The sequence below is a fragment of the Stegostoma tigrinum genome, chromosome 27, assembly GCF_030684315.1.
Source record: "Stegostoma tigrinum isolate sSteTig4 chromosome 27, sSteTig4.hap1, whole genome shotgun sequence".
Classification (NCBI taxonomy): Eukaryota; Metazoa; Chordata; class Chondrichthyes; order Orectolobiformes; family Stegostomatidae; genus Stegostoma; species Stegostoma tigrinum.
This window is the reverse complement of record NC_081380.1, coordinates 17711449-17736016: the sequence shown is the minus strand read 5'-3', so window position 1 is coordinate 17736016 and position 24568 is coordinate 17711449. Positions and strand designations below refer to the sequence as shown.

The 24568-nt window shown below is 39.3% G+C and overlaps 1 protein-coding gene across 3 annotated transcripts; it reads left to right on the top strand.

Moving 5' to 3' along the window:
- The first annotated feature begins 4096 nt into the window (after window positions 1–4096).
- Window positions 4097–21522, top strand: tbl2 (transducin beta like 2). Of its 3 annotated transcripts, none has more exons than XM_048557500.2 (7): window positions 4097–4288; window positions 7386–7516; window positions 10094–10278; window positions 14663–14814; window positions 15706–15832; window positions 16057–16209; window positions 18161–21522. In XM_048557500.2, the coding sequence occupies exons 1-7, from the start codon at window positions 4171–4173 to the stop codon at window positions 18615–18617; spliced, it is 1323 nt and encodes a 440-aa protein (XP_048413457.1). In that variant the 5' UTR covers window positions 4097–4170; the 3' UTR covers window positions 18618–21522. The 3 variants fall into 3 exon arrangements, with proteins under 3 accessions (XP_048413457.1, XP_048413460.1, XP_048413458.1); XM_048557503.2 differs by lacking the exon at window positions 4097–4288 and adding an exon at window positions 9335–9414 and having other exon boundaries at window positions 7406–7516; XM_048557501.2 differs by lacking the exon at window positions 4097–4288 and adding an exon at window positions 9335–9468 and having other exon boundaries at window positions 7406–7516.
- The last annotated feature ends 3046 nt before the right edge of the window (window positions 21523–24568 follow it).

The following is a 24568-nucleotide window of genomic DNA, read 5'->3' as shown; positions in this document are numbered from 1 at the left end:
GGCTGAAGCTTAATGATTCCAGGGAGCCAAGTTGAAGAGTAATCAGCAGATGTCCATGTCTTTTATCAATTGAAATCAGGATTACAAAGTTTAGGAAGAAAGTTGGTGTGGTAAGATCATGTTTGGGATCTATATAGAGTGTAGGCCATAATGAAGTCAATGAACATCAACAATCTTCACAAAGTATATACACTTATATACAGGACATGGCGCGAGAGGACATCTCTGGAACCCTATGTACTTGGATCCCTTTTATGCGTGGTCAGACATCATCATGAGAAAACCCTGTATGCACGTGTTCAGTAGTTATTATGAAAATAAAGATGTATTTAACTCTTTCCTCCAAACATGGAAGGGAGAAAAGCTTGACAGATGCAATCAATAGACAAGATTGGCATTACTAATGAAAGACAAGGACACATTTGAAGAAAACTGCAAATATGTAGATGAGGGAAATTAAGAGAAGTGAGAGCTAGGTTATGGCTTGAATTAGCCTTAAGACTGCATTGGTTTAAAATCTTCAGGTTGGGCTTTGCTACCACATCTTAGTTAAATTTAATACAAAAGAATCTATTTAGTTTTCTGGAATTGCGTTCTTTTATTGTCAAGAGAACTGCTTTATTACTTAATTCAGTTAAACCTGAATTCTACATTCTTTTTGATAGTGTACACTTTCCCTTTTTAGGAAACGTATTTTGTTTATATAGCATCTATTTGCATTCTCAGAATGCCTTCAAATCCAATGAATTTCCTTTTAAGTGCAGTCAATATTATTACATAGTCAAAATAGTTAATGTTGTTCACAGTTTACACAAATAGTAAATAAATCACAAATAGCAAATTGGATGAATCATCAGTTATGAATTTGTCTGTGATACAAATTTACTATAGCATAGCAATCCAAGGAAAGGTGAGGGAAATTGCAGAATAGATTAAGGGACTGGACAGATTGGTGGCAGATATTGACGAATGCAGGGAAACATGATTAGATTAGATTCCCTACAGTGTGGAAACAGGCCCTTTGGTCCAACAAGTTCACACCGCCCCTTGAAGCATCCCACCCAGACCCATCCCACTATAACCCACACAAACCTGAACACTACGGGCAATTTAGCATGGCCAATCCACCTAGCCTGCACATCTTTGGACTGTGGGAGGAAACTGGAGCACCCGGAGGAAACCCATGCAGACACGGGGAGAATCCACACAGACAACCGCTTGAGGCTGGAATCAAATCCAGGTCCCTGGCGCTGTGAGGCTGCAGTGCTAACCACTGAGCCACTGTGCTGCCCCAAAACATGAAATAATATATCTTTAGCAAAAGAAAGTTTACAGGAAAGAAAATGAATGGTGGCATTCTTAAAGTTGGAAAAGTGAAGTCTAAAGTGGAATAGTGAAGTTTCCTTTCTATAATATGCTCAGGACTGTTTAAAGGTCTTTATCATTAATAGATCGATTTAGAAGTGTAGTCACTATTCCTACGTAAGCAAATATAGAAGGGAATTTGCATATATCAACATTCCACAAATAGCAAGTGAAACGGTTTCATTAATTTACGACATATGGGAATTGATGTCAAGCCAGCATTTATTGCCCACTCCTAATTACCTTTGAGAAGTAAACAGTCAGCTGTCTTCTCAAACCCATGTAGCTTCTGTGTGGTGATACACTGCAGTCCTGTTAAGGAGTGACTTGAAAGATTTTAACCTGATGAAGGAATGGCAACCTGTTACCAAACTGGACTGCACTGCAAATGGAGGGCAATTCACAGGTTGTGGCATTCCCATGTACCGGCTACCCATGACCTCCTAGTTGGTGGAGGTCACTGATTTGAAAGGCTGGAGAAAGAATCTTGGCATATTGCCGCATTGCACCTTATCAATGGTTACACTGCTGACATTGAGTGCCCATGCTAGAAAAAAATGAATATTTAAGATAGTGGAGGTGCTAATCAGATGGGCTGCTTTGTGTTGGATGGTATTAAGCTTTTGAGTATAAGTGAAACTGTGCTTGTCCAGGCAAGTGTTTTTTTTAAATTCACTTGTCGAGCATGGACGTCAATGGCTGGCCAGCCCTTTTTGCCCATCCCTAGTTGCCCTGCAAAAGGTAGTGGTGACCTGCCTTTTGAACCGCTGCAGTCCACATGCAGGAAGTTGATCCACAGTGGCCATTAGGGAGGGAATTCCAGGAGGACACCATCACCCTCTATCATCTTATATCCTCTTTCTCCAATCCCTTCCCCAATCCCCACCATCACTCCTGACAGGTGGCACATTGGCAAAAAATATTTAACCCCCAACAGAAATAGGCTGTCATGAATGTATCAGCAGCAAGGGCAGGAAAGGTTCAGCCTGGGATTGGAGGAGCAGCTCCACACTGATTCTGTCTTTTTCATGTGGGTAGCTTTTCTCCGATTTTTTGCCAACCCCATCAGGATTGAATTTCCCAAGTGATTCGAGAATGTCTAGGGATGAATTTACCCATCACTACCATATATTTTGAGATCTGAGTGGAGCAGTATTCAGCAAGTGTAGTACCATTAACTGTCAAGAGAGGTAATTGGACTCTCTCTTGTTGGAAATGCACATTGTCTTGCACTAGGCAGGACAAATGTTCCTTGTATAGAGCAATATGCATTTAAAGGGAAGCTGAGCAGTCATATAAGGGAGAAGTGAATGTAAGGTTTTGATGTTAGATTAAGATTAGATAAAAGAGGGAGGTTCAAGTGGAGCATAACTGCAAGCATGCTTTTTCTGTGCTGCATATCATCAATCAGCCCAAGCCTTCATGTTTTTGAACTGCTTTATTACTTGAGGAGCTCCAGACAAACCCTACGGTTATCATCGAGAGAATCCTACCTTGAGGAACAATAGCAGCAATGGGGCTGAGATTATTGGTATCCAACAAACAGAACCATTTACCTTATTGCCAGGCATTACTCTGGCTAACAGACAGATCTTTCACTCATTGCTTTTGATTTTGATTTTATAAGATCTTCTTACTGCCACATTGTCTTGAAATCTAGGGCAGCTGCTATCACCTCACTTTAAACATGTCATCCTTTTGTCCATATTTGTGTCAAGGCTAAACTGAAGTTGAAGCCAAGTGTCCCTTGCAGGGCTGACACAAACAGTGCACCTGTGACCAGTTTATTAGTTAGTGCCAATGATAGTAATGCTTATGTTTGAAAGAAGGCTGGTGGGACAGTATTTGGCCAGTTAATATGTCTGCAGCATTGGCCCTTGGCCCTTGTGTAGAATGCAGAAAGATCTTGCTGTTCATTTTCAGTGTTGTGGGATAATTTACATCTTGTGCTATCCAATACTCATGACCAACTACATTTCTGACTTGTAAGAGAAAGCAACACCTGCTGTTGGTGGATATGTGATCTCAATACCAATACTTAGTGAAATAGAAATTGGTGGAAAAACTCAGCAGGTCTGGCAGCATCTGTGGTGGGAAAGCAGAATTAATGTTTCAAATCGAGCGAAACCCCCTTCTGAGCTAACAAGGTGTAGAGCTGGAAGAACACAGCAGGCCAAGCAGCATCAGAGGAGCAGGAAGGCTGATGTTTCGGGCCTCGACACTCCTTTTGACTCTGTTTTGTCTCCACTGATGCCACCAGACTAGCTGAGTCTTTCCAGCAATTTCTACTTTTGTTTCTGATTTCCGCAGTTCTTTGGCTCATCAATATTTACATGTATATGTATATATAATTAGACGTTTTTGTGCATTTGCTGTAAAATAATATTAGGATGGAAAGAAAAGACTTCTGTCCATATTACGTTTGTTTCTGTAGACGTTTGTTTAGTACATAAACATATGAAGTACATGTAACTATGTTGTGTGAGATATGCACGAAACAGTTTACTCTAAAATGACATTTGGCGAATGTCACCTTATCAACATCCGTGCCTGATCTGCAGTTTCTTTTCGCAATACCATCTCAATGCACATCCACGTACAATTAGAAGCAGCTGTACAGGCCAACACTGCCACGACCACAGTCGCGAGTATGCGCAGGACGAGTTCCAGTCATGTGCACACTGACTCCTCCCTCCTCCCAATACATCGTACGCACGGACGTCATGTACGCACTGACGCCTCCCCGCAGTACGCATAAGCGCTGATCTTGCCGGGGAGCCGACGCGGGGGTGGGGAGGGCAATTCATGGAGCCATTAGCCGTCATTGCTGTCTCCCTGCTGCTCGGGGCGCTCATTTACTTCATTTCAGCGGCGGTGACTGGATCGCGAAGGAGCTTACCGCAGGAAGGCAGCAGCGTTGAGGGTAAGGAGCCGGTTGAGGACTGGAGAACCGAGGGAGCGAGCCGAGGTCTGAGAACAGGCCGCCGCATTGCTGCTGTCAGCGCCTCCTGCTGGCTGGCTGGCTGGCGGAGCTCCCTGTGAGCTCCTTTCATGATGTGTCAGGGTCCACATAGGCATAGTCAGGCTTCAGTCAATCACTCAATACAGAGCAAACTAGGACAATTACTCAAATCAGACGCAAGCACAAGCAAAAAAACTTCATGATAGACTGCTATAGGAATCATTGGCCCGAATTATCTATTGCTGCCAAGCTCCCTACGCTTACTCTAAACAGGCCTGAAATTGCTCATGTGCTATATCTCGGAATATAACCTCTTGAAAGAATTCATTGTCATATATATTCGGCTGAATGACTGATGTGCTTTCTCCTCTCCCTCTAGAGAGTCTCCTCCCTTCATTGACCACTTGCACACCAGCCTCTGGATACAACCCCCCGATTTTCTTGGGAAAATTCTAGTGTGATTTGATCTGTTGAATGTTACCATCTGTTGCCTTGCCACGTCATGTTTGCGCTATGCTGAGGTGAATCAGTTTACAGGTCTGGTATGAGGGTAATAACCTGCTGTTGTTTAGTCTTTTCACATCCATCCCCAAATGATCCAGCCAATGAAGTACTTCTGATGTGTAGTCAGTATTTTTAATATTGGTAAAGGTGGCAGACTCTTTACACAAACAAAATTGGTTTGATGGTAGGAAACGAGAGTTTTTTTGTACTGAAGTCCTACTGTGGGGATTGGTTCTGCATCCATTGTTTTTCATTTGCATAAATGATTTGGATGAGAATTTAGGAACCCTGATTAATTTGCTGATGACACCAAAATTGATGGTAAATGGATGGTGAAGAATGATGTGGAAGGATGTTATTAAATTGAGAAGGGTACAGAAAAGATTTACGAGGGTTTGAGTTATTAGGATAGACTGGCAGTTTTTTTTTCCCCTGGAGTGTCTGAGATTGAGCGATGACCTTCAAGGTTTATAAAATCATGAGAGGCATAGATGAGATGAATAGCAAAGGTGTTTTCCTTAGGATAGGGGAGTTCAAAACTACACGGCAAAGGTTTAAGATGAGAGGGGGAAGATTTAAAAGGGACCTGAGGGGCAACTTTTTCACACGGGGGATTGTACATCAATGGACTGAATTGCCGGAGGAGGTGGTAGATGCAGGTATAGTTAGAGTATTTAAAACACATTTAGACTCTTGCATAATTAGGAAAGTGTTAGTGTTCTGGGCCAAACGCAGGAAATGGTTTAGTATGGGAAACATAGTCAGTGTGGATGCTTTGCACTGAAAGGTGTGTTTCTATGCTGTATGACTCTGACTCTGTAACTTTCCACAAACAGGAAGAAGAGAACAGAGAATTTGACACTAATTAATGAAGAAGATCATTTGGCCAGTGTTAATGAATACATTTGGCATAATCTTCCTAATTTATTGAATACAATTTAATGCAACTTGCCCTGTTTTCTCCCCACCTTCATCTGATTGTTTATATTTAGTTACCACATAATATCTCTGGAATTTTCATCTCTGCTGTTCTGCTCGGACGTATTCATTAATTTTGTTTTAAGAAAAAATAATTTATTGTTAATACTGCTGATTCAAGACTAAATACTATTTAGAATGCAAGGAGAACTGGCAGTAAGTTTCCAGAGTGCAGGGCATCTTTGACACACACTTGAAAACAGAGACTGTACCTCAGCTTAAACAATTCATCTGTAAGTTGGCAGCTCGCAAAATGTAGCATTGCCTCTACTGTGTAGAATTATTGGCCTCGCTGTGCGCTCAAGTATTGGAATTCAGCTTGAGCCCATGACCTCTGACTTTGAGCACAGCTTACAACAAAGGCCATCATAGACTGAGCCTCCACCACAGTCCACCTGATATTGTTTCTTCCCCTGGAGAAATGTTCCTAAACTCTTCTGCATCATTTCAACCAAATAAGGTAGTGGAAGCAAAAGCATTTGTCTGGACATATGTATGCTTGCATATGGTTTAATGTTATATTAACCAATGTTATTTCCTGTGTCACAATTTTGATTGAATTTTATATCAACAGTTAACATGGTAACTGCTTTATTAAAACCTTGTAATAGGAATCTATACACAAGTAGCTGTCTGTTATGATGTGGTTGCATACTGCGTTTTTTTTGAGCCTGCAGCATCACTTGGAGCAATTAACAGTGGGCATTAACCAGTATTACACACCAGAATTCTATGCAATTTATCAGCTGATGTTAATTATCAGGTATCCAGCAGTTCTAGGTAAATAGGTTTAGTTCCTGGGATGGTAGGATTATTTTGCGAAGAGGAATTGAGGAAACTGTCTGCATTTCTTAGAGTTTCAAAAAGGTCATCTCTTTGAAATTTGCAAAATTTTAGCAGGACGTGATGAGATGATTCCCTTGGCTGGTGAGTCTAGAACTAGGGGAATCTAAAGCTTGACAGAGTTGGGAGGGAAAAAGATGCAATGCTGAAATTAGCTCACTGGTGATGTGTCTCTAGTGGGTGGACACAGACATTACAGCACTTGATGGTGTTGAGAATAATCCGTGTTTAGCTGCACAGTTTTATGAAGTTTTTAGGGTTCTCTCTTGTTTGTATGCTCAGAACCAACAGTCAATCTTTAATCCATTGAGTGCCTTTTGGTGCTTTTTAAAAAAAGGAACAAGAGAATGAGAAATCCAAATGAGTGCCAGCTTTATCATGTGTTAAACTAATATTTATGGTGATTGTTTCATTTATAGAGAATATGATTTATTTATCTTTATGCCAGTATTTTCTATAGAAATCTCACTTCAGCACTTAATCGCATAAATTGGATAAAGTCAGCTACAGGCCTTTGTCCATGCTTCCTCTTTTAAAAAAGTTGAATTCAAATTCCACCATCTGTTATGGCAGGTTTTGAACCTGGGCCTCCAGAACAACAGTCCAGCGATAATTCTACTAAGCCTCCCTCTGATTGAAACAGAGTTGAACACTTTTTTTTGGTTACGGATAGATATTTAGTTTACCTGTTATAAAATATCAGTGAACTGAAGCCATCTGTTCTTTTATTCAGAGGACAGTAAAGTCAGTAATGGAGTGAGTGACAGAAACACAGCATCAAAAAAGCAAAAGCTACAGCGTCCACGTAAAGAAAAATTGCAGCAGCACGTGTTTTCCCATCCATTGCTGGCCACTTCTTTAAAGGTAAGGAACTACGAAGGTATATCATAAATCAGCCACCACACTACATACTTCACTAGCCATCTTAGTAATAAGAATTGCATCTGAGATGGGGAGAAACAGGCAAAATCTTAGTTCACATCTGTAGATCAGTAACAACTTGCACTTGTGTGGTGTCTTTCAGGTAGAGAACAAAACATCCCATACCTACCCAGAGGAGCAATTTTTAAAAAAAATTTCTGGTCTTCACATTTATGTGGCTGAAATGTTTTCAGGACTGTACACCACACGCAGCAACTAATACAAAAGCAAAATCTGTAGCTGCTGAAAATCTGGAATTTAGAAAATGCTGGAAATACTCAGCAGGTCAGGCAACATCTAAGGAGAGAGAAGCTGAGCTAAATTTTCAGATTGTGGTGATTTTCATGTCTGAGGCTAGATAGAAATGAAATAGGTTTTGAGCTAGCGGAGTGTGGAAGAACAAATGGAAGGTCGATGATTGGGTGGAGGACCTGCGTACAAAAATCAAAGGGACAGGTAAGGGGTATAAGAAATAACAATGTATTGTAAAGAAACAGATGTGTGTGAATGTCACCTATCTGATTTGAAATGAAGGAATGACGAAAAAAATTAGACACACTGAAGCAGCAAATAATTCCAAAAAGAATATCTCTGTTCAGTTTGCCAAGCATGACCTCTGAGATTTGCATCATTTGTCGTTTTACTTCTTCACTTTGTTTCCATTCTGATTCTTTCTCTCCTTTGCCTGCTGTAATGTTCCTATGAAGCTTGAGTAACAAAACATTATCATTTGCGTTGGCTTGCTGTGGCCTTCTAGATTCTACATTAGGTTAGATCATAACTTCTGCCCCTATACTTTTGTTTCATTTTTGTTCATTAATATTAGGTTTATTCTGTTTCCACAGGTATTGTCTGACCTGAATATTTTTGGCATTTTCTATAGCAACCAGTACTGTGCAGGATGTTGTCTTCATGCAATTGTCATATGTCTTAGATTATTCATTTTTCAAACTATGTTCACCATTTCTCTGAATTGCTGTTTGAAGAGCCAACCATTGGGAAACTTTATCTAACACTCAGACACAGTTCTGGTGTGGCTAAAATCACACAATAGGATTTCCCTCATTAAGCCCAGATCAATTTTATAAGGATAGACTGCTCTTTGAGTTCTTTCCAGTATGACGTTAAAGAGCCCTGAGAGTTACTCCCATTCTAATCTCTGATGTTTGCCACCCCAATGAGCTTGATCTGAGTCAGCCATTGGCAGGCATTGGTTGCATGTTAATAATCGAGCAGGGGAAAAATAATAAGTGCCAGATTTGTACATTCTTTCCCACCTGGTCAATTTTAAGTGCTAGCTGTTTGAGATGTTCCCATCTGGCTGGTGGAATACAGTTTTGCACCCTGTTGAGTTAACAATGAACCTGTGCTTGCAAAATTTCTCCTTCAGCAATTCTGGCCCTCTAGTTCCACTCTGTTGTGTCACTAACCCTGCATGTATGGGCCAGTGACTATCTGATATTGAATCTGGAACTTCGAACTAACAGCTTTTAGAGATACTGGAGGAAATTTTCAATGTTAACCCAGGAAAAGTTCCTGTTAGCCCTATATATTTTTAACTATGCTAGAGGAGCATGAAGAGCTCTGTTGTGGTATTGGTCATGCACTTTATACTTCAAAGTTGTTGCATGTTTAGGTTTATTGTAAACATCTTGGCTTCAGTTTCTATCATAAGCAATCTAGGCATCTTACTTTTATGGGAGTTGACTCACACTGCTCTCTCTCTGTCTCTCTATCTGTTTGCATGATCGTGTAACCCAGGGTGTGACAATAATAGCCCCTTGTGATCTGGACATGGTATTCGTGTGATTCGCATGTGTACTTCTTCAAATTATCCGAAGGTGAAGCAAATGAACACTTGGTGCTACACAAAATATGAGCTGCTTTATTTCACAGTAAGATGAACATGCAGAACGCCACTTACTTCAATCTGTATAGTTTATCTTTGCACAATAACTTAAATTAAAGCATGTTGTACTACCCACATCAGTAAGTCATCCTGCTTGACTCAAAAAAATAAATCTTTGAGCTATCCTTTAACATTTATAACTCATCAAAAGCTCTCTAATAATCCTGACCGCCTCTTGGCTTTCTGGTTTTCAAACCTGACTGTTTTAGTTTATTTCTGTTGCACTCTTGCTTCCAGTTATTTTTTTAAGGAAGGAAGATCTGTTAGATCTCCAAAATGTACAGCACCAGCTACTCCCAAAGCAATAGGCACGAATTTTTGAGCAGAAACTAGCATGTAGCAATCCAGTAGGCACGAGATTTTTATTGAGCAGAAACTAGCATGTAGCAATCCAGGAAACACCATTAAAGTTGGTCTTTTAGCTACTTAATTGTCTCTCGTTCCCACATCTTTTGTTAAAATTATGCAATGAATTTAAAGCACATTTGGAATCTCACATTTTTTTGAAACCTTTTCCATGCAACAAAGAAAGATCAAAAGATCCTGAAGTATGTATGAGAAATGTATTTTTAGTGACTGTGTTTTGATTGAATTGTTATTTTGCTTTGAAGAGTCACAGTGGGAATGTCAGCTGCCTGGATTTCAGTAGCAATGGAAAGTACTTGGCTTCCTGTGCTGATGACCGCACAGTGCGAATTTGGAGTACAAAAGATTTTCTTGAGCATGAGCATCGTTGTGTCCGCTCTAACGTCGAACTTGATCATGCCACACATGTGTGCTTCAGCCCTGACTCCAGGTAAAATGTGATATTTCTAACCGTAGAACAGAAGCAAATCATTTTTATCAAATAGAAGAAGGCCATATGGCCGGCATGAATGTGGCTATCTGAAAGAACAGCTCACCTATTACCACTTCCCTGCCTGCTTCCAATAACCCTGCTCACTCTTCCTTGACAGATAATAATTCAATTTCCTGTTGAACTCCTCCTCCTCTCTCTCTCTCTCTCTCTCTTCCTTCTCTCTCTCTCTCTCTCTCTCTCTTCCTTCTCTCTCTCTCTCTCTCTCTCTCTCTCTCTCTCTCTCTCTCTCTCTCTCTCTCTCTCTCTCTCTCTCTCTCTCTCTCTCTCTCTCTCTCTCTCTCTCTCTCTCTCTCTCTTTCTCCCCCCCCCCCCCCCCCCCCTCCATTGAACCTACCACATTCTCAGGCAATACATACCAGGTCCTAACCCTGTTGCATTGAAATACAACTCTCTCTTCTGTTGGCTTTGCTTTCTTTGCGAATTACCTTGTTCTTGATCCTTTAGGAACAGATCTTCCCTACCTACTTTGTCCAGGTATTTATTGATTTTTGAGTACCTTGATTAAATCTCTCCTCAGCCTTCTTTTCTTCAAGGAGCATGCTCCCAGTGTTTTAACTCTTGTTTCTCACCTGGAAACTATTTTCATAAACCATTTCTGCAATGTTTCTAATGCAGTCACATCCTTCCTAAAGTGTGGTATCCAGAACTGAATCCACTGCTCCTTTTAAGGCTGAGCCAGTGTTTTGTACTTGCTTTTGTACTCTCTTCTGCTGTGAATAAAGCCTCTATTCTTTTGTTAACCATTCTCTCAACCTATCTTGCCACCCTCAATGTATTTTTTTTATATAGAATCCCTACAGTGTGAAGTACATATACATCTACTACCCTTTATCCTGCATCCCCATTACATTATAACACTTCGTAAAATTGTTTCTTCTCATTCTTTCTACTGAAATGAATTGTTCTGCACTCTGTTGTGATCCCATCTGCTGGTAATTTTGAATAAGTCAAGAATGAAACCTTGTTTGATAGGTCATATCTTTAATTTTTGCAGTTGGTTACATGGTAGTTCATTATAATACATTCACACATCTGTAGATGTTCTTTGACAACACAAGTTTAGCACACAAAAGACAGAAAAACAGGGACAATAACAATCAAAACTATACACAGCCAGAAAGATCTTAACATGAATGGCAAAACAAAGTTTCAACTTGTTCTTCAATACTATCCTTCTACAGACCTATTTCTGAAAAGATAATCACTCATATTTCAACTGTTTAACCATGTAATTTCCTGACTGTGCTGTTTATACTCCTTGTATTGCAGGTTTGATTTGATTTATTATTGTCACATATAGTAGGCACAGTGAAAAGTTTTCATGCAGTACAGGCCGATCATACTGTACAGACTGCATTAGAGAAATAGAACAGAGCAAATAATACAAATGTTTTGGCTGCAGAGAAGGTGTACAGAAAGCAAGATCAATTTAAAATTTGAGAGGCCCATTAAGATGTCTTAATAGTGGGGAAGAAGCTGTTCTTGGATCTGGTCGTACGTGTATGCAAATTTTTATATTTTCTGTCTGATGGAAGAGAGTATAACTGGTGTGAGAGGGCTCCTTGATTATGTTGGTTGCTTTCCTGAGGCTGTGGGAAGTATAAATGGAGTCAATTTATTGGAATTCTGGTTTGCATGATGGACTTGGCTGCCTTCATAATTCTCTAGTTTCTTGTGGTCTTGGGAAGAGCAGTTGCCATACCATGCTGTGTTGCATCCAGATAGAATGCTTTCCATGGTGCACTTATAAAAATTGGTAAGAGTCCTTGAGGACAAGTCAAATTTCCTGAACTTCATGAGGATGTAGAGATGTTGTAGTGCTTTCTGGACCATTGTGTCAACATGGTTGGGCCATGACAGATTGTTGGTGATCATCACTCCCAGGAACTTGATGCTCTCGACCATATTCCCCTCAGAACCATTGAAGCAGGCAGGGGTGGCCCTTCGCTTCACTTCCTGAAGTCACTGTTGGTTCCTTCACTTTGCTAACATTGATGGAGAAATTTTTGTCTTTTCACCACGCTGCTAAGCACTCAGTCTCTTTCCTGTATTCTGTCTCTTTGTTGATTGAGATCCACCTCACAGTGGTGGTGTCATTAGCAAACTTGTGAAATGGAGTTGGAGCAGAATTTGGCCAGTCATGAGTTTATAAGAAGTATAGTAGGGAGCTGAGTACGCAGCCTTCTGGGGCGCTGGTGTTGAGGATTATGGTGGAAGAGATGTTCCCTATTCTTACTGATTGACATTTATGGCTCTGGAAGTTGAGAATCCGGTTACGGAGTGGGGAGATGAGACCTAGATCTTGGAGTTTAGAGATGTGTTTGTTTGAAATTATAGTGTTGAAGGTAGAATTGTATTCTCCTTATACTGCTAAGATAGTTTGTATATTTCCTTTCCAAGTGGCTGGGCATGAACCTTTTGCAGTTTTGATAGCTGAACTTTGAGTTCTAATAACTTCAAGACTTCTATCCAAGCTTTCTTGACTTACAAGCTCCACAAGCTTAAGCACTTTGGCTAAGGTGACGAGTTACCCTGAGCTAAAAGCTTGATTTTTCCATCTAGGAGAAGCTGTATTATCTTTTGAATCGAGCTCCTGAACTCAGAAGCCAGAAGTACTGGGTTCCTGATCTGTTGTAAGCACAGCAGTATAAACATTCCATTCATTAACACTACAGGAGTTCTGCCAGGCAGTCGACCACAGTCACATACTTAAGTGCATCAATTCCTAGAATGTATCAGATTACCAAATGATGATCTGGCCATTTAAAAAATATGAACAACATGGAACTGACCCAAATATATCTGCTCTGTTTTAAAATCAATATCCTCATTGATGATAATATATTTATTACATACTCTTCGTTATGTGCATTAAGTTTTATTTGCCATGTTCCCTTCATTTCACTAATTTGACTTTGTCCTTATGAAACTCTTCACTGCCTTTCTCACAGTTCACAACACAGGTTTTGAATTATCTGCAGATTTTGAAACTATACCTTCTGCGCTAGAGACCTGATTGTTACAGTATTTTAGCAAGAGCATACATCCTAACTCTGACCTCTTGGGAGCTCCACTACAAATCTTCTGTCAGCCTGAAAAGCAACCTCTAGCTCTGACTGTTTCCTGTCATTTAGCCAAATTCACATCCGTGTTGCTTGCTGCTCCCCCTGTTATTCCAGAAGCTCTAACTTAGAAAGCTATTGTGTGACACATTTCCAAATACTTTATGGGATCCCGTGTTGCATGCATACTGTATCAGCAGAATTATCCTCATCATCCTTCTGTTATACCTGATCAAAAGGTGAAGCATGTAATTTAAATAGTTTTGCCCTGTCTAAAAAAATTGTTGTTGTGCTGGCTTTGCTTAATTAACTGCATTTGCCTGGATAACTTAATTTTGTCCTGAACTAGAGGTCCTTGAAACCTTGCTACCAGTTACACTGATAATTGGCCTCCAGTTGCTGGGCTTTATTCTCTTATTTGAACAAGGGTATATAACACCTCTGTAATCGTGATTATAATTTTGAAGGGTGTAATCTCATGGACTGAAACTTGCAGCTTGCGCTGCTGCAGCTGTTACACCTGTCATATGGTCATGGCGCATTGATGGCATCCCTACAGCTGGACTGGGAGGCCTGGATTCAAGTCCCACCTGCTTCAGAGATGTGTAAAAACAACTCTGGAACAGGTTGCTTAGGAAAAATGGGTTAAGCGTTTTTAAAAAAAAAAGGATGCTGGAAGCATCTCGGAGTACCACATGGCGCAGGACGTGCACTCGATAGAACTTAGCTGTGCTGTCGTTCATCTGTTATATTAGAAGTTATTGCTTAAAAAAGCTACTTGTCTTCTGACATCACTAAAATATAGGAAAGATAAATTAAATGTTTTAATTAACCTTTATTACTTTAAAACTGAAAATTTCAATTTCTCAGTTTATCATACTAACTCCCTAACTTTGAAATAAGGAAAACGAAGCTACAATATTCACCCAACAAGCATGTTCCTGAGTTGTTAGAGTTTTGATTACTGCTCATTTTTCAATGGTTCGTTTGACATGGCATTTATCATTTTTATGTTATGGAAAGAAAATTATTTTGTTGTCCTGTGCATAGCAAATAGAAAGTCACGTGCCAATTATCTAGGATTGAATCACCAATTTGGTGAAATTAGAAATAAACATAATTTGTCAGTTTACAGGTGGTTGTTCATTACTCTGATACCAGGTTGTCTTCAGCCATTGCTTTGCACCACTTCTGAATCTTAGTCCTTGAGTTGCTAGCAGTGTATTAATGTGACTTTCTTTTAAATTCTGTCATAACAGAGCTTTCATTACGTGGCTGGCAAACGAAGAAACTATCCGTATTTTTAAAATGATCAAAAAGGACGATGGTACTTTCACGTTCACTGCTGCACCCGAAGACTTCCCGAAGAAGCACAAAGCTCCAATAGTGAACATTGGAATTGCAGAAACAGGTGAAGGCCAGTGACACTGGTCAGGGTTCATCCACTGTGGCTTGCTTCACTAGTTTGAGGGGTCATCCAGTGTTGATTCACTCATTTTTGTCAGAGATGGGAGGCTTTGACTCAGAATCTAGTACAGTTCATATTTATTTGTTTGGGAGCATTTTGCTTCTAATGGAAAAGCCAGCCTGCCTGTGTGACATCCATAGTTTTGGTTTATTCAGCCAGTCGGGAGTTATTGAAGAGTGAAGGAATTAAGGGTTCTGGTGAGTGGGCGGGTAAGCAGAGCTGAGTCTCAAAAAGATCAGCTATGATCTTATTAAATGGCAGGGCAGGCTCGAGGGGCCAGATGGCCTACTCCTGCTCCTGGTTCTTATGTTCTTATATCATAACTCTCAAACCAAAGGTATGAGATGGTTATCAGATAAGGAGATAAATTACTGAACTCGTTCATGATTTGTAGGTTGAGAATGCAACACAGCTAAATCGTTAACACTTTATCTATCTATTGTCTCGAAATTCCTTCCTTTATTTGCCTGCCTTATGCCTTTCTAAGCAAAGTATTTCGAGTAATTTTCTTCCAAAATCCTTCGTGTTAAAATGGTCAGAAGTTCTTCAGTTATGACTATGATCTAGGATGACTTGCCATACTCCCCCTCGCCATAGTATTTAAAGAGGTATTGTCTGTATCTTCTGATGTCCTGATTGAAATTGTAGATATTCTGCATTAGAAAAATACAGACGCAGACCCATGTCACTTGGTGAGACTTGGATTTTGCATGTATATTATTTTAAAAGTATGGTTACGTGTCGAAGATGTAGTGAGATGCGTCCTTTGTTGCAAAATAACTATAAATATAATGTGAAATATACTAATGATCTCTATTTTAATTTAAATTATAGGAAAATTCATTATGTCTGCATCCAGTGACACAACCATTTTGATTTGGGATTTGAAAGGAGAGGTTCTGGCTACAATTAACACTAACCAGATGAACAATGCATACGCCACAGTGTCTCCTTGTGGAAGGTTGGTGTCATTCACTTTTTGGTATTAAGTAACCAAAATCCAGTAGTGATACCATTCAGACAGCGAAGGCCAACTCAACAAGATCCATTGAGACTGACCAATTGCCACTTTGCCACCAGTGCCCCAGCCAGTGATTGAGCTGTAACTTTACATATTGTTAAACTTAACCACCTGGCTTCTAAAAACATTATTTGATGATGTGTGTTTCATTTTCATTTCTGCAGGTTTGTGGCTTCGTGTGGCTTTACACCAGATGTCAAAGTTTGGGAAGTGTGTTTTACCAAGTCAGGCACATTCCGCGAAGTGGTGAGGGCCTTTGACCTAAAGGGTCATTCAGCTGGCATTTACTCATTTGCTTTCTCCAATGACTCCAGAAGGTGAGACCCTGTTGTATGACTTGCCTCATACACAATTGGAAGAACAGGTTACTATTTACAAAGATGCACCTCACAGCTGTCCAGATTTTAGTGGTTTTTGTTATATATGCTTACATCTTTCAATCAAATTTATTGAGAACCAGGTATAACACTGCAGTGACCAAGAAAGACAGAATTCAGAGAAAGAAAATGACCCTCAAGATCACTTTGTTCACGTAATGGTTTTGAGAACTGTAGAACATATATGATTTGTGATGCTGCAATTGAGCTTCAAGAACCCCATGACCCCCCACCCACCAGGCTAACTCAGAGAAAATACTCAACTATTTGAGGGAAATTTCAGGGAAATTCTTCTGATTCCCATGAGGTGATCATAAGAGGAGACCAATGAGTCATTAGCTGCAAATTATAGTTATATATGTGTTACAGTCTTGCTTCCTATCAGCTGCAATATAAGTGACAGTTCAAAACCAGCTGTCTCTTGAATCCTTGCAACAAAACCGTGCTGAATAGAGTAGATGGTCACTTATCCCTCTGTAAGTATACCACTTTCTGACAGCTGTACTGGGTATGTATGATACAACTTGTATGCATTTTTCCTGGTATACCTTAACCAACCTGATTCAAACAGTTTATTTGAATGAACAGCATCTGCTCTATAGTTTTCTAAAGTAAAGAGAACAAGCTGCCTGTGCTGGAAAAGCTCAGCAGGTCTGGTAGCATCTGTGAAGGAGAAAACAGTTAACGTTTTGGGTCTAATGACCCTTCTTCAGAACTATGCTGTTCTGTCATGGGCATCCTTAACAGAGTCTGATTGCCATTGTCTTTTCACGTTGAAGGTTCTAACATTTACCCTTACGTTTGGACCTTATGCAGGCTTGTAGGTAGTTCTCCAATGCTACTGTCCAAATAATTAAGGTAGTGAAGAGCCGTGACCCTCTGACTGCTTCATCGGAGATTCCACTAGTTATCAGTCCAGACACAAACCTACTGTCAACAGTATCAAGGCTCTGTCTGTAGATTTTCTATCTATCTTAAAATTTACTCACCAATTGCACAGCATAATGTCTTTATTGTGACATTGTCTGGCACCTTTTCAAAACTTTGGAAAATAGAAGTGTACAATTTCAACTGAATTACCTACATCCACCAGCCTAAGACATTCATCAAAACAATTCTACAGCTTGATACGACGTGGCCACTTTACCAGAAATCGTATTGAGAATCCCTGTTCAATCATAATTCCCTCACAGAGCATCTCTAATGATTGTTGTAGGAACTTTCCAGCAAACAAAGCTAGTAGTTATGTAATTTTCAGTTTTTATTTTGTCCTCCTTATAGATATTGGTACCATTGTTGAATATTGTTATTGTGCCCAGACAATTCTTGAACAATTATTATTTGAAACAGACCAAATAAATTAGGTAACGATCCTTAGACTATGGTTCTCTTTTTGCTTTGGATAAGAGAGTCAGAGATCACACAAAGACCAGATCCAGCAAGTGGAAGGACGAAAAAGTGACTTTTGTTGCACCAGGTGATTGTCTTTCCTTAGTTCATATATTCTGGTAATGCCAGGATAGTCATTAATCTCTGGAAAGCGGGTGGCTTCTATATTTAATTAACTGCCCTATTTGCTGCTTGCATTTAGAGCAATATTGACAGAAGACCTGTGATCAGCTTTCCAATAGGTTTATTGTTTGAATGAATAAGCATGATAAAAGGGAAATATAAAGGTAATATGTTTTAACCGGTGAGTTGATAGTTGGTAACTGGCTGGTTGGAATAAATCGTTACATAAAGGGTTCAGAATGACTCGCTAATATAAATTATTAATGATTACATAGAAGTTTTTGAAGTTACAGAATTCAGTTTTTACTGGATTGTAATTTTTTTATATAAAAGGGAAAATGCAGATATTGAAATATTTTCCAATTTGTTTCCATGACAGAATGGCAACAATTTCTAAGGATGGAACCTGGAAGCTTTGGGACACTGATGTTGAATACAAACAGCAGCAGGACCCCTATTTGCTGTACACGGTGAAGTGCGAAGTCTCTGATCCCTGCCGAATCGCGCTTTCTCCTGATGCCAGGGTGGTTGCTATCTCCAGTGGCTTCAACATTACAGTGCACAATACCAAGACGAGCAAACAGGAGGAAGAGTTTATAAATGTGCATGGGGAGGAGATTACTGGCTTGGCATTTGACACCAACAGTAGATTTTTAGTTTCATGTGGTGATCGTGCAATTCGGGTCTTCCACAATGTGGTGGGCTACCGTGCAGTTATTGAAGAGATGGAAGGCAGGCTGAAGAAAGCAACAAATGAAGCAATGCGAGAAAGATTACAACAACAAATTGATGATGCTCAGAAAGCATTAGAGGCAGTATATACGAGGAAAGAGTAAAACCACAACAAACTAGCATTGCTTTTGGGTTTGTGTTTCTGGACCTCCTCTGTAAGCTCTGAGGAAAGTTTGAGGTTTCCGTTCAACTGTGCACTGTTTGTACACAAAATAAATATGATAGCCCATGTGTTTAGGTTCTGGCCATCACTAAATGTCATTTTCAAGTACAAGTGGACTGAATCTGTTTTGTTTGGAGCAGAATTTCTGCAAATGAAGAAAATAGAAATTTTCCCTCTACCTTAAGATGGTTCTCGTTTTATTGCTTTCTGTTGTTCTGTCACAATCAGCATGCGAGATTATGTCATAGATTTAGAAATTGAAAATCTTTTGAGATCCATTGAGGTCTTGGTTTTATGTTTCAACGTAATGATGGAATGTTGTTAGTTTCTACATAACTCTGCACCATTAGTAAATTGTTCTAAATGAAACCCAAAAACTTTGGATGATGGAACATGTGAATCTAAACATAAAATACACTAAAGTATCTAACTGATCCGGCTGCAACAAATAGAGAAATCAAGTTAATTTTTTGGACCAGTGTCCTTTTTATCAGAGCTGAAAAAGTTAACAGTTGAACAGGTTTTACTTGATTAGAGGCAAAGAAAGCATGGGAGGGAAGAAGGAACAAAAAGGATGGGATGGAAGGGATGATGTTGCAAGGCAAAAGCAAGTGTTAATGTAACTAGAATGAAACAAAAAGATGCAATTATTCTAGTTCTATATGCCAGTATTACCCAAAGCTGCTGTGTGATAAAATGGAAATATCAGTTATAATCTGCTGTTCAACTCTGTGTTGAGTTTTCAAAGGCTTCTGTTATGTTTCATTAGAACAGTATAGGGAGAGCTTAGAATGGGAGCAGAGCAACAAATCATAGAATTCCAGGTCATGCCTGCAGACTAAATAGAAGTTTTCACCTAAAATGATCAACTTTTGTGTTTACTTTGCCCAATGAGAGCAGACCTGCATCAGACATAGCAATTACAAGATGCCAAACTGGAAACAGTACCAGTAAAAGATAACAAAGTGTGAAGCTGGATGAACACAGCAGGCCAAGCAGCATCTCAGGGGCACAAAAGCTTTTGTGCTCCTGAGATGCTGCTTGGCCTGCTGTGTTCATCCAGCTTCACACTTTGTTATCTTGGATTCTCCAGAATCTGCAGTTCCCATTATTTCTGTTACAGTACCAGTAAATTGCTTTTTCACTTGAAATAACCTTTTGGGAACCTGGACAAAGAGTTGGAAAGTGATAACATTACAAACGTTGCACCTGCGATTTAATGTGACTCTGTCTTCTGAAGGAGAGAGTGTGTTGGAGGCGAGGATAGAGGACCAGGGTACAGCAGAAAAAAGATCCCTTTTAAAAAAAATCGAAAGGAATGGAGAATGTGAAGGGTCTTCTTTGTGGGATGTTGGCATTGCTGGCAAGGCCAATGCTTATTGCCGATCATTTGTTGCCCTGAAGAAAGTGGTAGTGAGCTGTCTTTGTAAAACCTGTGGTCATTGAGGTGTGGTACATGCTCAGTACTGTTAGACTATAGTAGTAACCATTTCCATCTCTCGTAATGCTGTAAAATTTGACTTGCCACATGATGCAAAATTTAAACTTCATCAGAAACAAAGGATATGACTACAAATTATACAACACATTGCTGTTAAGTAAAAGAATTTGCTCCTTTAACAGTGGGTAACTAAATAGTAACTAACATAATTCGGAATCAAGGATTTCAACATTCAAGGTGAGTGGTTTACACTAGGATAAAATCATGTTGCCAAGCAACTGATGGCTTATGATATTTATGATATGCTAAATATTTCTTTTCTTCATTGACCCTGAATCAATAGTACACTCACTTTTGAATGCTGCATGTTGCAAGTGCCATCTTTTAGTGAGGTATTAAATCGAAGCCCTGTAAGCCTTTTACAGGTGAGTGTGAAAGATTTATTTGTGTTATTTGATGAACAGGGGCTCTGCTATTTCCTGGCCAACTTTTATTCCTGGACTGGCACCTAAAACAAGTAACTGGGTTGTTCTCAAGTTATTTCTTCATGCGATGTTGGGATTGCTGGCTAAGTTATTCATTTACCCGTCCTTAATTGTCCTTGAGAACGTCTTGGTGAGCCACCTTCTGGAACCATTGTAGTCCATATGATGTTGGTATAGACAGGCCCCAATTTATGAACATCTGACTTAGAAGTACTCTTATTTACGAACAAAGTCCCATGTTAATTTTAAAGATTTGACATGCAAACATTTTCTGTCACAGTCAGCTGTTGTATATTATATTGTGTTCTGACATGTACACATTCTTGAACATATTCAAGAATGGAACCCATTCATAACTTGAGGATTGCCTGTATATGCATACAGCGGTTAGGAAGGGGTTTGCAGAATTTTGACCCAGTGACTGTGGAGGAACAGTAGTAATGTTCTGATTTTGGAAGTTTGTGGCATGGAGGATAACCGTAACAGCTGGTATTAATGTGCACCTGCTACTTTTGGCCTCTTGAGTGGGTTTCGAAGGTGCACTTGTAGGACCCTGGATAAATTGCTGCAGTGTATTTTTTAATTGGATGTACTGCGACTATTACGTCGGTAGTGGAGTGAATGTTGGCAGGGGTGGCATCAAGTGGACTGCTGTGTGCTGGATAGTGTCTAGTTTATGGACTGTTTTTGGAGCTGCAGATTTCAAAGCAATACTTTGTAAGGGTCTGAAAAGGTTAATGATGAGTTCCATTTACTGTGAAGATGTTGTGTGGATTCTGGAGATCAGCTTAGGATTTTATAAAAATAAAAATTAAAAACTACCATTTGGGTCTTCCTCAAGTCTATAACAATGTTTCTTGCATTCATATAACTTGTACACAGTTGCTGTCTTACAATAAACTACATTTTGTTTGAGACAAGAGCCTCTTATTAGACTACCATGTGGTTTTCCTATCCTGCACTAAACCCAGCAGACCCTGTAGATCTTTACCATATAACAGAAAATGGTAGCAGCTATGAACTGTGCTGATGTTAGAGTGTGGGCCAGAGTACAGAGTGAAATTTTGCTTGATAGATTATAGTTTCTTTTGCATTGAACAAAGTAGTCTTACAATGAAACAAAAGCGTACAAAGGTGCAGATTTATTTTTCATAATAAAACATGGGTTTTTTGAAGAAAGAAAACCAAGCTATGTATTTAAAACACAGTTTAAAAAATTTCAAACATCTTGCAAAATTGATACCCAGCTACTCCCTAACACCATCACTTCATAATTAATCAAGATCCAGTGAAGTATTTCTTTCCTATCAAATCAATATGTTGATTTAATAACTTCTTTTCAGTTCTCGTCCCGTGAGTTATGAAACCTTTAACTTTGACTTATGCAATTGAGATTTCTAACCAAACATTCTCAGTTTGGGACTTTAACAACAATGGATTTCCTAACTGCATTGAACAAACTCCTTTTCCTAGGAGAAACTAACCTTTACATCTAATTTGAGTCAGCTCTCTGAGCTGAATTCAAATTTTTTAAAAGAAATAGGCATATGGATGATGATGGGATAGTGTAGGGGAAGGGACTTAGATTAGTTCACAGGTCAGCGCAACATAGAGGGCCGAAGGCCCTGTTCTGCGCTGTATTGTTCTATGTTCTAAAACTAATGGACTTTTTTCCCCACTTCTGTTGTAAAACCACAGTATAATCAAACTTCTACTAACACTCCAATAGGTTTTAAGCTATCTGTCCTCTAAAATCATCTTTCTGTAAAGATTGACCTAGTTAATTACTAATCACCTTTATCCAATTAGAGCAGACTCATATACCACGAGGTTAAATCCAAACTCCTGAAAACATGATTGCAATATATATATTACACATCAGAGATAATGGGAACTGCAGATGCTGGAGATTCCAAGATAATAAAATGTGAGGCTGGATGAACACAGCAGGCCAAGCAGCATCTCAGGAGCACAAAAGCTGACGTTTCGGGCCTAGACCCTTCATCAGAGAGAGCTACCTGGCATTACAATGCACATCTATCAGCGAGCTTAGCTTATACTACATGATGAGTGTTGCTCATCAACAATGAGTAAGTTATTTATCTTACAACAAGGTAGCAGTGGCTTCCATTTAGCTGCCTCCTATAGTGGTGGAGATCTGAAGATTCTCAAGAGATAGCTTTAAGAAAGGTACTTGCGCAGATAAGTTTGGTACCCTACAGAAGAGAACTTCATGGTAAGATTTAACAAGACAGAATCTATAGCCAAAGTGCAAAGATTCATGGGCCAATGATCGTTTGTTTGTTCACTGAACCCTTATGTTCCAACAGATCATGAACACCCACTGGAATCTGTGACTGCCTTGTTTTGACTAATGCTCCAACTCCAAGGAGTTCCTAGCACACACCTATGGCTAAATTTGAATTTCCTTGTAGACAAGGGGACACTTATGAAAATTGAATAGTTTACAGATTGTTTGTTTGTTTACTTCTTTCTTCTCAAAGTACAGGTCAAATTGCATGCTACCATCATAGCGGTCGGGTACCTTAAGACACTGCCATAGAAAGGGGAAAGCGAGGGTTTACAAGAAGCAATTTGAAATTAGGCCACAGATTGATAAATGAAAGTGAGAAATGACAATTTGGAAACCTAAGCTGAAAAACTGTAATGGAAGAAGAATCTAGAAGTCTGTTGAGGCTGCAGAAAAGGCAGAAGATCAATTATATAATGGCAGTAAATGTGGAAATCTGCCTAAATTGCACCAAGCAGGACTCATCCCTGGAAAAAACACTCAAAATTATGAGGGATTGCTGATTACAGTTGTATACAGTGTGAACCACCTAGACAAAACTGTCAAAAAGGGATTTAACTAAGAAAGCTGTGAATTCTGTGAGCACTTAAACAAAGCTATGATCAGAATAGGAATTGTCATTAATGTGCAGGCAACACACTCATTCAGTAAAGCTGTATAAAAAGCATGAATTCTTGCTTTCTTGCATACCTCCATTTTGACTGTCGAAATGCAGCACACAGTAGCAGTATAGCTATGCTGCAAAATGGAAAGCCTTTTAAATAATCACGTTGGGAAGGCATGACAGCAGAACTAAGATTACCATGAAGATGTAGTTTAAGAAATGGGCCAAATAGAACACAGAATTGGACATCTTGGAGAAAATGGTTCTTAATATACAGATTAGACAACATTTCAGGAGCTGAACAGATTAATGCACCTCTGTATGCAATTGGGATTATAGCTGATGATGTTACAGCTTGGTAAAATATTTTTTAGAAGCAACAGGTACCTTTTGTTAAACTGCTGAAAGCCTTTAGCAATTATTTTAACCTTAGAACAAATACAATTCTTGAAGGAGCAAGATTTAATAGAAAAGTCCCGCTTCTAGGAGAATCCATAAGTAATTTCATGAATGATATCTACTAATTAGTGGGAAAATGAGTCAGTGGAGATTTAAAGTCAGAATTTGTAGGGGAAGGTGTTGTTACTGATAAGTCTTTGTCAGAAACATTGCTGGCAAAAGAAGATTTGTCTGTAGAGTAAGCCATTCAGAAGATGAATAAAGCAGATATTCTAAGGGGCACAAACAAATCTAAGAAGAAAAGATCAACTTTGTCATAGGAGATCAGCAGAATCTATTCATTAGGAACAATAGCTCTAAATACATGTATGAAAAAAAAACCAACGCAATGAGTGGTACAAAAGCCAGACATTACTAATCACTGCCTGCTGTGTGAAGTAAGGAAAACTCACTGGGACGATTTGTTCCCAGCTATTCATAGATGACGTTTTATCTGCAAAATAATAGCTCTCTTTCAGAAAATATGCTGAAGTTAAACACAATCAAGGAACAGTCAGTAATGGAACAACAGGCCAAAGAACATCCAGTTAAAGAATAAACAATCAAATACCTGAAAATTTCATACAGCTACCTAGACTCATGGCAGAAGCCA

Coding starts and splice junctions, on each gene's coding strand:
- tbl2 (XM_048557500.2), top strand. CDS start 4,171: ATGGAGCCATTAGCCGTCATTGCTGTCTCCCTGCTGCTCGGGGCGCTC. Junction 4,289..7,385: donor GGAAGGCAGCAGCGTTGAGG/GTAAGGAGCCGG, acceptor TCTTTTATTCAG/AGGACAGTAAAGTCAGTAAT. Junction 14,815..15,705: donor CATTGGAATTGCAGAAACAG/GTGAAGGCCAGT, acceptor TTTAAATTATAG/GAAAATTCATTATGTCTGCA.